Consider the following 14534-nt stretch of genomic DNA (forward strand, 5'->3'; position numbering starts at 1 on the left):
TTAATGCAGGATGTGCTCCAGGACCTCCTTGCTCAGTCCTTGCAATTCCACTTTCAGTTTTTGAATCTCCAGGAAGAGTTTTTGTATTTCCAGCAGAGTTTTCACATCTTCTGTAGGCACGTGGCAGTCAGAGACGACACTCTGAATATAAGCAACCTCTCCACACACATCAGCATCACCTTCCTTCTTCTGTTAAGCAAAACACCAAAAGCAGAGAAAGCCATGTGTGATTGAACTGCGGCAGATGGGGACCCACACTGCAGCTTTGAGGCTGCACCCCTTCCCAGTTTGCTGTGCATTGGCTGAACACAGCTGCATCCCCCACCACAGCAATGAAAGAAAGGCTTTTTAAGAGGGTCAGGGTTACTTTTCATAGCAGACATCAGGCAGCATTCATCCAGAAACAGCCGCACCACAGTACTTACACACTTGGGCAATGGTGTCCAGTTGCCATCAGCCAAGCACGTGGCTGTCCAAGAGTCTTTTAATGCAGCTTCTCCATCACCTGAGAAGTGATGGTATCCCTCGTGGCACACAAACGTGACCGTTGTGTTTATTGGGTACCACGTCTGATCAGTGCTTGTCAGCTTTCCATTGGCAATTCGTGGTTTGGGACACAGAACTGAAAGCAAACACACAGCAGAAAGCAGCTCAGCAAGGGGAACGTGACTGCGTGGGTAGAAAACCGAGCCTGAAATTGTGGGAGATGAGTCGGTGCAGGTGGTTTTCGATCTGTAGAAATGAGAAATCGATTGTTAAAGTCAGACCCACCTGGCTGGCATTTGGGCAGGGCTGGCTGCCAGCTGCCGTCAGCCATGCAGCGACTCTCAGCATCGCCGTGCAGCACAAAGCCCTCATTGCAGGAGAAGCGCACAGATGTCCCATAGGGGAACGTGTGCCATGACAGATCCATCCTCCCCTGGGCAACCACGGGCCTGGGGCAGCGAACCACTGGGGAGAGAGCAGAGGGCTGCATTAGGGGGATGCTTCATCCCTTGGGACACACAGAGGGTCGGGGGGGATGAGGGGCTCCTCCTGGTGCTCTGGCTTTGCTGTGACTCACCCCTGCACTCCGGGGCAGGGCCACTCCATGTCAGGTTCACCCCATCTTCAGAGGTGCAGTAGATGGACTCATCCCCAATGAGGGACAGCCCTGAAGCACAGCTGTACTTCACCTCCGTACCATAGGGAAAAAGTTCTGTTCTCAAGCCGGTGTGCTGCCCGTTGGTGATCAGAGGAGGGGGGGTACAGACTGTGAGAGAAAACAGATGAGATGCCAAAGGTGATAGGATTTTCTCTCTGCTGCTCCCACGTGCTGTAGAGAGATGCAACTCCCAGCTCCCACCAAGGAAGTGTCATTTGGGCTCACCTTTATCGCAGTACGGCACCGGGGGTTTCCACGTCCCATCTGACCAGCATTGAGTCCTCTGGCTGCCCCACAGCACGTAGCCTGGGTTGCATTGGAACTCCACCTGCTGCCCAACGCTGTACTTCTCTTGCTTTGCGCTCGTCTCCCTCCCGTTGATGATGGCTGGGCTCGGGCACTGCACCACTGAGGGACAGAGCCATCAGAAAGCTCCATGGATCGGGCCAGCCTGTTTCCAGTGCTTGTTAGCATTGCAAACCAGCCAGGCATCACTGTAATCACTGTGATTATGTGATAACCACTATTTCCTTTTGTAGACAGAACGGTCTGAACCCCGTGGTTGGCTGTAGATGGCACCAGTGGGACAACACACTGCTGTTGTTGGTGCAGCTAAATAATTAGCGTGAGTTTCTGCTGTTTCTTTTCCTCCATGCCACACTTAGAACAGCAAAATTATCACTGAGAACCCAAACACTGCTAAACAAAGCCCTCGCAGCACAGTGCCACTGAAGGACTGAAAACTATGCTATTTCCACCTCATTAAATCAATGGTTTTAGTTGGCGAGGCAAAGAGAAGGGAACACTCACTCTGGCAAAGCGCTGGGATCGCAGACCAGGTGAAATTTTTGAGACAAGTTGTTGTTGGAGATACGCCGGGGATCAACGTGTACCCATGTCTGCAGAAGTAGGTGATGGTGGAACCCACCAGGAACTCATATGGAGTTCTGCGGTCGGCATAGTCAACAGCAGGAGGGGAAGGACAACGACCTGGGGAGCAGCACACAGAGCCACCAGCTCTACCCCACAACCAAGAATGGGGCTGAGCTTTGCCTCTGGGGTCCCAGCCCACCTTGATGCACTTTTCAGCAAATAAACCCATGCGAATGCATGGGGAAAAGACCAAGAAGAAAGACAGCGCGTACCTCGGATGCATGCTGGTGTCCGTGGCTGCAATCTGCCACTGCTCAGACACCTCACGCTGCTGCTGCCCACGGGGACGTAGCCAGCCTCACATTCAAGCGTGGCTGTGCTCCCAGCACTGAGGTTTTTCTCTGCAGGATTCAGCCACCCATGAGGGATCGTTGGGACCGGGCACTGCACCTCTGCAGCAGCAAACAAATGGGAGTTTGCAGGAGGGCTCCTATCGGCAGAGCCTCTGATAAATGAGTTGGTTTAGCAAGCGCAGCAGTTGGGATGGGGAGACTGGGGGTTAACAGCATGCTCAAGGAGCCATCAGCAGCAGGATTCTACAGGTACAATCCATGGCTGGTTCTGACCCTTCATTGCATTGCTTGCTCTGTGCATCAGAGGAGCACCTGCTGTTAGAGGCAACATCAGCTGCAGCAGAAATAAGGAGTTATTCCTCTTCTGGGGGTCACTACAGAGCAAATCACTGCTTGTCATGCAGTCAGCCCACAGGACGCGTGACAGCCATCACCATCCTGTGATTACACACCACTGACACCACTCAAACTGCAAATTACGTCCCTTTTAATTAAACAATTAAGCTATCACCTGTCCAATTGATTTTCCCCATCTAGCCACCATCCTCATCTCGAGCCTCCAAGCTGCAGGACATGCTCCAGCCAGGGGAATGATTCTTTGCTACTGCATTGATCAGCAGGACCCAGGGCAGTGGTGCAGCAAAACCCTGGACAGGCTCAGCAAATCTCTGCACAAGGACCTGGCCCTGGGTAGCACAAGGATGAACTTGCAGCCCCTTATGCAGTGTAAGATTACTGGAAAGCATTTGGGGTGTCGCTTTGCAAGTATCTACAGGTGCAACCAAAGAGGAAAAATGTGCCATGAGCAGTAGGCACCAAGTTCCAGAAGAGCATCAGCAAGAGGTTAGCAGCACGTCCAGCAGAGGAGTGCATCCCTAGCCTGGTTATCCCATGTTGGATCAAAAAGCAAAGCTGAGCCATAGCAGGAAGGGAAGGAGGTGGCATTCACTCACCCAGGCTCCCCGCTGGCTGCAGCACCAGCAGTGCCAGCAACAGCCCCGTCCAGTGCAGGAGCAGCTGCATGGCGAGCAGCAGCCGTGCCACAGGACTGCAAAAGTCTCAGGGGAAGGGGAAGCAGGCGGAGGAAGTGGGGGACAGCAGGCGGGCCATGCTGACGGCAGCACTGCATTCCTGCTGCACTGTGTGAGGATGGTGGGGAGCTAAGCTGTTACATGGTCAGAGCTGCTCTGCCTTCTTTCTGGAGCAGAAAGAGCCACAGTCAGTGCAGGGAACAGGGCTGCGTGTCCCCTTTGCCTTTCCACCTGAGTATGAACAGCCCCTTGCTCTATACCACAGACAGGGCAGAATTACTGCAAACAAGGCACAGCAGTCATTAGAACTGCAGCTTTATTATCATCTAGTGAAGGAACAGCGGTCTGGTCACACGATACGAGTTAGCAGAGCACTTCCCCTTCGCCGGATGTCGCAGAAATAATTCAGCCACTTCTTTCCTTCCAGTTTTATTTCCATGGGCTGCAATTTATGCAGTGGGCACACGGAGGCCAGATCAGAACTGTCCTACTTGGCAGGAAAAGCTGGCGTTTAGTTTTGCCTGGAGGATTTCTCCATTGCACCAAGTAGCTCTGGAGGCTGTGGCTAGTTAGGGCTGTTAATGCTTGTTGGCACGCAGTGATGGGCTGAATGGGGCTGCAGATGGAGAGGGTAAGTGGTGGCTCTCCATACACGTGTGTGACTCGGACAATTCTCTCTCAGTTCCATTCCTTCCAGACCGCACACCTCTCAGGACAACAGACCTAAATGTAAAGCTTTAAAAGGTATAAAGTGATGCACAAACCTAAGGCAGCGAGCTCTACCAGAACGAGACAAAAGACTCTGATTCCTCCTATGACAGGAATCTGCTCGCTTCACTGACTCCGTTTCTTCCCACCACAATACCAGTCACAGCCATGAGCGGCCTCCTCTGGCTCCCAGATCCTTCTCCAGCTTCTGGATCTCCAGGTAGAGTTTCTGTACTTCCAGCAAAGTTCTCAGTTCTGCCAGAGGAATTCCGCACTCAAAAGTTTCCCGGATTTGACGAATCTTCTTGCACGCATGAAGTGTTTTCTTTAAAAGAGCCAAGACAAAGACAGAGGGCATGAGCCAGTGCCATGGGGACCCACGGGCTGCACAGACCCACAGCTGTGCCAGCCCCATCGTAACAAAACGCGTTCATGAAGGCGGACTGGTGCTGTTCCAAGCTATAAACGGGGCAAAACACGAAGCAGTGGAACTCACACAGTTGGGTGGTGGCATCCAAGAGCCACCAGCAGAGCAGGTGGTTAATGACATCTCTGCCGGATTGTTGCTCTGCTTGCAGGAGAAGTACAGGGTTTCATTAAACTCGTACTCTTCCCTGTCAGAGAAAATCTGTAGGTTCTCCTTGCTCTTTGGTGCACGACACTTGACTAGAAGGCAAATACACAGCATTATAATGTAACAGGAGGAGACAATGCCCTGCCAGCCTCAGTGTGCGGGGCTGGACCCACCTGGCTGGCATTCAGGTAGGGCTGGCTGCCAGCTGCCATCAGCCATGCAGCAGCTCTCAGCATTGCCATGCAGTGTAAAGCCTTTCTTGCAGTAGAAGCTCACAGATGTCCCATAGGAGAATGTGTGCTGTGGTGTAACCATCTCTCCATTCTCAACCACAGGCTTGGGGCAGCGAACCACTGGGGAGAGAGCAGAGGGCTGTAGTACAGGGATGTTCATATCCTGGGACAGAAAGCGAGTGGGGAGAATGAATGAAGGGCTCCTCCTGATGCCCCAGTTTTGGGGTGACCCTATAGACTCACCCCTGCACTCTGGGGCAGGGCCGCTCCAATCCAGGTTCACTCCATCTTCAGAGGTGCAGTAGATGGATTCATCCCCAATGAGGGACAGCCCCGCAGCACAACTGTATTTCATTCTGTAGCCATAGGGGAAGAATGATGATGTTGGGTTGATGTCCAGCCCGTGGGTGATTCGTGGGGGAGGGCCGCAGGCTATGAAATAAAGATTAAGAAGGAAAAAAAAAAAGAAACACACAATTATCATATTGGGGTAAGAACTCAGCATGGACTTAGAGCCCGTGCTCAGCTCCTGCCTGGCATCTGCTGGGGAAGACACCTCCAGCCCCACAGCCAGCGCTCACCTCCCTGCATCTCAGAGGTGATGCTGGAGGAAGGCTGCCCACCCTGCCCCAGTGCTGATCACAGCTCCTGCCTTGCACATACCTTGCTGGCAGTAGGGTAACTTGGGAAACCAGTTCCCATCAGCCTGGCACGTGATCGACTCTTGGATACTGATCACGTAGCCTTCATCACACTCTATCCTTACTTGAGTCCCAACTGTGTAACCATTTTTGCTTTTATAAACCTCTCTTCCGTGGTCAATGATAGGCTCTGGGCAATGAGGTTCTAGGAGCAAGAGAAAGTATAAAAGGATTTCATGAATTTTTAGAAAGAACCCCATGAAGAAGCTTTCCACAGAGAAGGCAGCTACACAAGGCCACAGGTAGATTTCTACTGATGGTAGCAGACAGCTGTCCTGTACGGAGTGACCAAAACCTCTGCCAAAGTCACAAATAAGCAATCAACAGGTCAAGGTGATGCAGCAGCTCTCCTACCTGGAATGCACTCTGGTGCTGCTCGGTTCCATGTGCCATCATATGTACACTGAAGCACAACATAATCATCACTATCCTTGAAAACATAGCCAGGGTCACAGATAATTCGGACTCTGTCTCCCAACACATACGTGTCTTTTTTGCCCCAGGAGCTTATGTGCATTCCCCTCTTGGTAGCTGGATTCGGGCAACTAATTCCTGAGAAACACCGAACAGCAGCAAGTGTGAAATCATGGCATAAGTACCTCAATGACAGCAGGTTCATTTGAGGCAGAAGGAGAATGAATGGCCGTTTCTGGACACTCCTAAAGGCAGTTTTACTTTCTGGGCATATATATGAAGTTATTGCATCCCGCCACCAGTGCTGATGGGCACCATTGGACTCACAGGGCTTTCCTGGATGTACATTCCCCTCTCCAATGGGCACTGGCAGCACCATGGCATCTTAGTGATGGTACACTATTTTTTCCATGGGTTCAAAGGAGCAGAAAGCACATCTGGTAGATAAGGTAGACTGCACACAGATCCTTTAATTGGGAAGAGCTTTGCCCAAACACAAGGATACTTAAGCTGAAGGAACGGGCACTTACTTTCACAGGGCGGTGGAGTTTCAGTCCATGTATAGTCTGGCAGACAACTGATGTTTTGCATCACCACTCCAGGGCTGAACTCATAGCCCGTCTGGCACTCATAAGTGATGACAGTCTCAATGGGAAATAAATTGCCTGCAAGTCTTGCTTTAACAGCATTCTGCACGTCAGGAGGGTCATCACAGCTGCCTAGGGGTGAAATCAACACTCTGTGACACTGCCAATGAGAAAGCAGTGGGGCACAGGACACAACATGAAAGGATCTGGGGGAAAACATGGGCTCGTGTGATTCTTCCTGAGGTTCACTTAAGGCAATTGTCTGAGTTCAGTGCTGCTGAGAGTGAATGCAATGGAAGTAAAATGAAATGCAGTACCTGTTATTACAACATATGGTGATTTACACTCACTTGTGGCAATGACGTGCAATTTCTAACAAAGCAAATACTCTCTGCCCTAATCTACCAACGACCTTTAAAAGTATTGAGTATAGGGAGGTCAGTTTAGTCCCTCTGAGTTCTAGCAAGAAACTCATCAAGTTTGGGTCTTGGAACAAGACTTTAGCTAAGAGGCCCAAAGTCACAAAGTCCCATGCCTGCATCATCACCAGCAAGCTGTTGGGAAACAAAAGTACAAGCCACCATGGTGCAAGAGGCAAAAACAACAGAATACAGCCCACCACCCCCACAGCCACGGCCTGGATTGTGTCCCTGTGGGCACTCACTGCGCTGGCATTGCGGTAGTGGTGGATCCCAGCTGCCATCCTCCTGGCACATGGCTGTGTCACTGCCCAGCAGCACGTAACGGAATTCACAGTCGAAGATGACGGTGTCACCATAGGCGTACTCAGCTCTGTACCTGCTCTGCAGCCTGCCGTGCTCCACCTGGGGCTCCCTGCAGCTCACCACTGCGTGGGGGAAGCAACAGAGCTCAGGCGATGAGTGCTGGGTCAGTGGGGGATGATTAAAAGCATTGGAGCTGTTGGAGCAGTCAGGGTGAGTGGGGCAGCCTGATCTGCTGTTGGCAACTGCTAACTTAGGGGGGGGCTGCAACTGGGGGACCTTTAAAGCTCCCTCCTACCTAATGAATCCACGATTCTTGGAGCACACATTCATCAAACAGGATGAAAATGGGCATGGCAAGGTAGCAGCATTTTTCAAGTCTTTGTCTGACATTACATCTTTTTCTTATTAATTGGGTTTTTTTCCCCACTTTATTAAGAATGAGAACAAAGGAAAGACAGCAGGTACCACAGCAAGCTTCTGAATCTTGGCAAGCCTCCTGTTTCTTCCATTCTCAGATGAATACCCCCTCCCAGATCCCCTATGGGCAGATTGCCACTCACCTTTGCACTCCGGGGCTGGCTTGTTCCAGACACCATTCACGTTGTCATTGGTTGTACAGAAAATAGAGGCATCCCCCACCATGGAGAACTGCTTCCTCCCCCTGCTGTCAGTGTGGCAGTGGTAGGTGACAGAAGCTCCGTAAGTGAAGAGCGCGACGTCACCTCTGTTGTGATCTCCATTCGCTATTTTTGGAGGGGGCAAACAAGGAATTGCTAAAAAAAAAAAGTTGAAAAATTCATGTTAATTAAACGTGTGGTTTGAAGATGAGACACAAATGCCCCAGGTGCCAGAAATTAGAGGCAGGTCTCAGGGCAGCTCTGCCTTGCAACTGGGTGGTTTGGGGGCACATCCCTGTGACGTGCAGCTGCCTTACTGCCAGGGAATGCTTCCATGCATGGAAGGAAAGCACCAAGAAAAGTGTTTTTAGAGATTTCCAACATGCAGTGAACGACCAAAAGCCTTCTCTATCTTCATCCATCCCCAGTCCCACTCAGCAGGACTCTACTTACGTTCACAGATGGGAGGATTTCCATCCCAAGTAACATGCCCATTTTTAATCACACACCTAATCTGGGAATTTCCAACCAGTCTGTACCTGTGTGGAACAGAGTGGAGGGAATTATTTGTCAAGTGCAATTCAGTTTTTTTTTTTAATTTCATTTAGAACACCACCTTTGGCTTCCTTGGAATTAAAGCTGATCAGGAATTTGCCCAACTTAACCAAACTAGTGGAATGGTTGATAGCAACTGCAGTGAAACTATAACTGTGACAACCTGTTAATTATAGCTAACTATAATTAACTATAACCATAAGCTCCGACTTCAGAAGTGAATTGTTTCCTTCAAAAATATATTGAAATATTGGGGATGGTTTAGCAGGGCCCTGAGTGAACTGGAGCTTGGCAAGAACTAGGTGATCTTTAAGGCCCCTTCCAACCTATGGCATTCCACAATCCTAAGAACCATTTCAAAGCATGAAAGGAAGAAAACTCCTTCTTCAGGCTTTCAAAGAAGAAGTTAAAAAGTACTTTGATTACAGTCTGCCATTACCTACACCAGCATAAGGTTTCTGATAGAACAGGCTTTAACTTAGAACAAAAGGACTTCAGAAAACCCACCAGGGAATATAAAGGCCTTTTAGCTTGTATCTGATTTGCAGAGTCAGTGCATTGGCTCTGTAGTCACTATTTCACAGGAAATTGGGCTGGACATCCCCTCAGGGTCACAAGGACCTGCAGGACCCCAAGTACTCCCAGCTTACCCAGTGTCACAGCTGTAGTTTGCTGTGGACCCAAAGGTGAACTGCTGTACTTCCACAAGCCTGCCATTGGTTGGCTCTCCAGGGTAACTGCAGGGCTTTGCTGGGGGACAACAGGACCAGAGTTAGTTCTGCAGGTTCATGGAGAATCAGGAACACCCAGCAGGAGAGCAGAAGACCTCTCCAATACTGAGCAAGCAGATGGACAGCAGCTCTCTGGATTTCCCCTTCCACTCTAACTTGTGACGTGACCCACGTTGCTGTCAAGACTAAAGGATTCTCCTACTGAAAGCCTGAAATACTGTTATTGAACTAAGTGCTCACAAGTACCTGAGAGAAAAATGCACTTCTGAGCACAGCCAGAGTCAGTGGTAAAGGGCAAGCAACATCCAGACAGATCCCACTGCCACCACCTCCCCACCACCAGAATGCTGCCCAACGAGCCAATGGATTCGCCCAAAATCAGAAGCCAACCCCAAATGTACTCACGTAAGCAGAAGTTGTTCGATCCTTTCCAGCTGTTCTGTTCACAGATGTAAGTGTTCCGGGCTCTGTAATTCCTCAGGTAGCCTGGCCGACATCTGTATTCCACCACTTCAGAGGTGGAAAACGTCCTGTTGTGCAGGTAGTCCTCCTTCAGTTCTGCAAATGAGAACCGTGGCGGAGCACCGCAAGCACCTACCAACAGAAACACCATCAGGAAAACGCTGGGCAAACTGCAAATTTGACAGTGGCTTGCTCTGAAAGTCCAGTCCATAAAACTCATTGAAGAGGGAAGCAAAGGGGAGAAGGGCAGACTGCAATGGGGATGAGCATCACTGCATGTATCACTCTTCACTCCTCACACCTTGTCCAGCACTTTCTAAGGGTGGTAACACATCCTAGACCAACAGCTTCCTTATCCTCAAGTAGCATACAAGTGAGTGCACCTTTGTTTCCTAGCATAATTTTACAGCCATTCTGCACAGAAAGCAAAAAGGCAAAGGAAGACGATTGCGATCAGATTCACAGGTCTCTTCAAACGCAAAGGCAAAGAGGAAAATAGGATCAAGGTTTTGTGAACCTCAGGAAGCAGCTCCCCCTGCTCAGCTCACTTCATCTTTGCTTACCCTGGGTGCCCACCACCAGGGCAGCAGTGAGGAGCAGCACCAGGACGGCAGCACGGCCCCTTGGTCCCACTGACACCACAGCTGGCACCATCATCATCCTGACCACGTTGCAGATGTCACAGCATTCTTTTTCTAGGCCAAATATCTTCAAAAATAGTGGGGGAGAGAAGAAAAGCGTTGAGTTTACTCTTGGGGTCACCATGGCTGACGGCAGATTCTAAGCTGTTCCTGTAGGCTTTCCTTCACTGGTCTTTTCTTGGCACGTTTGAGCTTGAGTTTGCGTATTTGGCCGCTCTAAGGATCAGAGCACTGACTTGCAGCTCTCCAGGATCATCCCTTGTGAGCCCAAACCCTCCCAGGGTTACACACACTCCGAGTGCCCACCTTCCTCCTGGAAGCAATACAGCCCACCTTGGTGCTTTGCCTAGATGTGACTGATGAGAAATTGCTTACTGAAAGAAAGGAAAGCTAAGCACATCCTAATAAAAGTTACTCCTCCCTTTTTCCACTGCCCTAGCTGAGCTCTTCTTGCTGCTGATTCATTGTTCTGGCTTTCCTTTACTCCCTATTACAGCTCTTGGTTTAATTCAATTTATTTCACTTTTCCCTTAGCTCAATCGAGCTGCAAGAACACCCCAAAATCCCACTCCTGGAGCTCAGCTCACCTTACCTGGGCTCTGCAGAGGACGGCACCAGTCTGGGCTCTGCAGGCAGTGATGGGTGCATCCAAAGGCACTGACACAGCCCTGCTGTGCTGAAGGAGGGGTTCTGATCCACCCACACGCTCAGAAATGGCTGCACATAGCCAGCTGCATGCTCTGCAGGGACCAGACCCGTGCCAGTTCGCCTATCAATGATTAACTCCTCCTAGCAAGAAAGAAGATGTTTACCCAACCTACGAAACAAAACACTAGAAAATTGAATGCAACCCAAGCAGATGTTGAAATTGTTTGCTTTGTGTGCAAAGCTGCCAGTCGAAACAGTCTGGGGGTGCAGGCATCCAGAGCTGGTCCCTGCACAATGCCCATGCATGTCCTCAAGATGATGGCATCCCTGAGGGCACTGCAGTTCTTACCTGAGAGCTTTATGGCAATGCCCACAGGGTTTCCTCACTCAGCTCAGCAGCACTCTGGGCTCAGCCCCTCCACTGATGCTGCACACAATTCCTACTGTTTTCCAACAACAGCGTTGGCAGAGGCCACAACCATTTGCTCCTTTTGCTCTTTGTGCATTTTCACTTCAGCTTCAATTGCTATCACAAATTCAACAGTGCCCTTTTCGCCCCGGGTTGCATTTCTCATGGCTGGTTCTGCTGGAGCAAAGATTTCTTTTGGCAAAAACAAAAACAAACAAACAAAAAAAACCCCACAAAAACCCAACCATCTCGCATCCTCAGTCCCAGAGGGAAACATTACCTTCCCAAAGCCTGCCTGAGCCCCAGCCAAAATGCAAAAGAGCAGATTTGGTTCTCTAAACCACAGCAAGCTGGGCCTTGTTTAGTCACTCCCAGCAGGCAGTGACCTCTGCTGACTATTTACAAGAAACCCAGTTAATCCCAAACCCAAACATGGGCTCTCCTGGTTTATTCTCTCCAGCTGACACAGGACAAGCCCACCTGTGTGTGCTGAAGGCACTGGGGCACAGCTGCACCCACAGGGCCACGCAGTGCCTCTCATCTGTCCCCACCTCACAGCTGGGTAAGCAGAAAGAAAAATTCCTTCATGTCATCCAGGGTGTCACTGCAAGATAGAAGTGGGACTGCAAGAGAATGAATGCTATTAACGTCATCAGAAATAAAAGTGCATGCACAGCTGCCAAAGGTAGAGCTTCCCTCTAAACCACGTGCAAATCCAGATCTCTGCTCTTGGAGAAGAGCAGAAGGAAGAACTGGAGTTATCCAACATCTCAAGCAGCACAGGGATCTCCAAAGTGATTTCACCCATTGCTCTTCTAGATGTTTTTTCTAGAAAAAGAGATTTGCTCTTAACGTAACACTTCAAGGAATCTGAAAATGTGAATTCTGCTTCCTCCAACATCATCACTTTCAACATGGATTACTTAGGGAAGAGGATGGCACCCACCTCTCCTGCTCCTAAGCCCCCTGCCCCAAGCTCACCTTCACCCCCAGTGCTTCCCAAGCACTCCCTGAGCTCAGCATCACCCGCTGTGCGCTGGTTTGGTGACGCAGTTATAGCAAACAGTCACAGAAAGGGAGAGGAAACAAGATTTTATTTTTAAAACCTCTGCATTGTAAATAAATGCTCACGGGATAATTGTGCGTAAGTGCAAAGAGTACACAACACAACAACTCTGCATACATTGCTTTTTTCTTTAAAACCTAGAAAAAAGACCATTAGAAAGCAGTAACACAGCAGAACTCTGTGAAGCACAAAACATCACCCTCCCCACGCACAGCACAAGGATGCAGTTTGCAAGCAGCACACAGTAATGCAGAGCAGCACCCTGAGACCAGCACAGAGCACCTCTGACATCAAAAGCGGATGGAAATAGAAATCAGGGAGATACAGGAGTAAGATCCGGTGCTGGTGCAATGCTCACGAAGCAGGCAAGCCCACTGCTGGGCATTCAGCCCATGGTGAGCTATTGGAGCGTTTGAACACAGCCCAACACCACAGCTCTGTATGACCAGCAGTGCAAACCCCCGTTAAGCCTAAATTCAGGTAAATTGTGCAACCCTTATTTATCCTGAGCTGTTTGCATGAGCGGTGCCAGGGCAGTCAGGTGGTTTCAAGGAAGTGCCTGGCACCCAGCACAGGCAGAGGCTCACCTGGGACCTGCAGCACCCACGCTGTCCCCTACCATTCACCTGCATTGGGAATTTGCCACTGCTCTGCCTTACAGACACAGGTATTAAGTTAAGATGCAGCAGGAGAAGCTGTGCTTTGGCTTAAAGCACTGAGGGACGGTCTGGCTGCTGCAGATGGCTCTGTCCCAGCACCAGCATGCAGCTGCTGCAGCATCGCTTGGAGAGCACAGCAACCTACAGCCAGCCACCACTGCAGAGCAGACATTAAGCAGCAATTAAAAACTGATGACTACCGACACTCATCAGCTACATTCATGAATTCTGGCAGGAAAAAATGGCTGTGCCTCTTTACAGCCATTAGCTCCTTAACGATACACATACACCTAACCCCTCACCACCAGTTATTACAACACATTGTGCGTGAACAGCTCACAGTAGGCATCTGCTGGTGGTTCTGATGCTGCAGGTTTGCAGCCAGCCCACCCCAGCATGTTTGTGCATTGGAGGATCACTGCTGTGCTATGCAGCCTAGAGAACTCTTCCTTCAACTTTTTGTTTCTCCTTTCCTTTCTCCTCCCACCCCTGGCTTATTTCTAACAAGGACAACTGCTCAGTGGGAACAACCTAAGGAGTAAAACCAATAAAACTCTGGTTTTTTACCCCCTGAATTTCATCCCTCTGGAGCATAACTGCTTAAGATCAACATAAAACTTTTGCAGACTGTACATCCTAAAGCGTTTGGGGCTTCTGCTGTGGCCTCTCATCTCAGCTTGAGAGAATAAAAGCTGTGGGAGTGTTTACAACACAAATCCCCAGGTAAGCTCAGCCCACTGAGCACAGGCAGAGTGTGTGGGGCTCAGGTATCTGCGGGTGGGCACTGATTTACACACTTCACACACACAGCCTGGGTCCCATGATCACAGATGTTGGAGTCGTTGGACGGAGCAGGTCTGTAACAGCATCCTGCTCAACCCCAAATGCCCATTTCTTCACCTAATCGCAGGGCTGCAAACCTGACAGTTTTGCCCTAATTTCAAGGGGGACGTTAGGAGTGAGAGAAAATGGAGTTTGGCAAATAACTCGTAAGAGAAAAGTGAAAACTCGGAGTGTCATCACCCCACCTCTTGGCAGGGCAACCCAATAACAGGCAGCCAGCACTGAAGGAGTGCACCACCTGTGCCCTAAATACTTCAACAGCTTCAGCTCCACAAAAGGCAGCATTACATCAGCAACATTCACAGCTTACTCACATGTGAGTACAGAAATATGCTGTGGGTCTAAAAATTGGTACAAGAGACGAGTAAAAAACCATCACACAGCACACACACACGTGGCCCCACTGCTGCTCCTCACCTCACCCACAGCCCGGGCCCTTCACTACCTTCTGACAACAAAAACATCTCAGAATGGGTATAGGAATAGGAAATGTTCTGCAGAATTAGCATGACTAAGCTTTGGTCAATGAATCCACGATTCTCTGATGCACGTATGAGTGC

At 49.9% G+C, this 14534-nt stretch overlaps 1 protein-coding gene across 1 annotated transcript; it reads right to left on the minus strand.

Annotated features, from left to right (window-relative positions):
- On the minus strand, window positions 1-10368 carry LOC306955210 (complement receptor type 1-like; the record flags this gene model as incomplete). The annotated part of the gene is made up of 20 exons (XM_079546457.1): window positions 1-189; window positions 426-622; window positions 772-951; window positions 1064-1252; window positions 1370-1552; window positions 1955-2134; window positions 3324-3418; window positions 4274-4434; window positions 4606-4775; window positions 4857-5036; window positions 5160-5348; window positions 5580-5762; window positions 5972-6169; window positions 6562-6750; window positions 7283-7465; window positions 7904-8116; window positions 8414-8499; window positions 9166-9265; window positions 9652-9840; window positions 10272-10368. 20 exons carry the CDS (start codon window positions 10366-10368, stop codon window positions 1-3), a joined length of 3351 nt encoding a protein of 1116 aa, XP_079402583.1.
- Window positions 10369-14534: the final 4166 nt, after the last annotated feature.

Source organism: Tetrao urogallus (genome assembly GCF_951394365.1).
Source record: "Tetrao urogallus genome assembly, chromosome: 24".
Classification (NCBI taxonomy): domain Eukaryota; kingdom Metazoa; phylum Chordata; class Aves; order Galliformes; family Phasianidae; genus Tetrao; species Tetrao urogallus.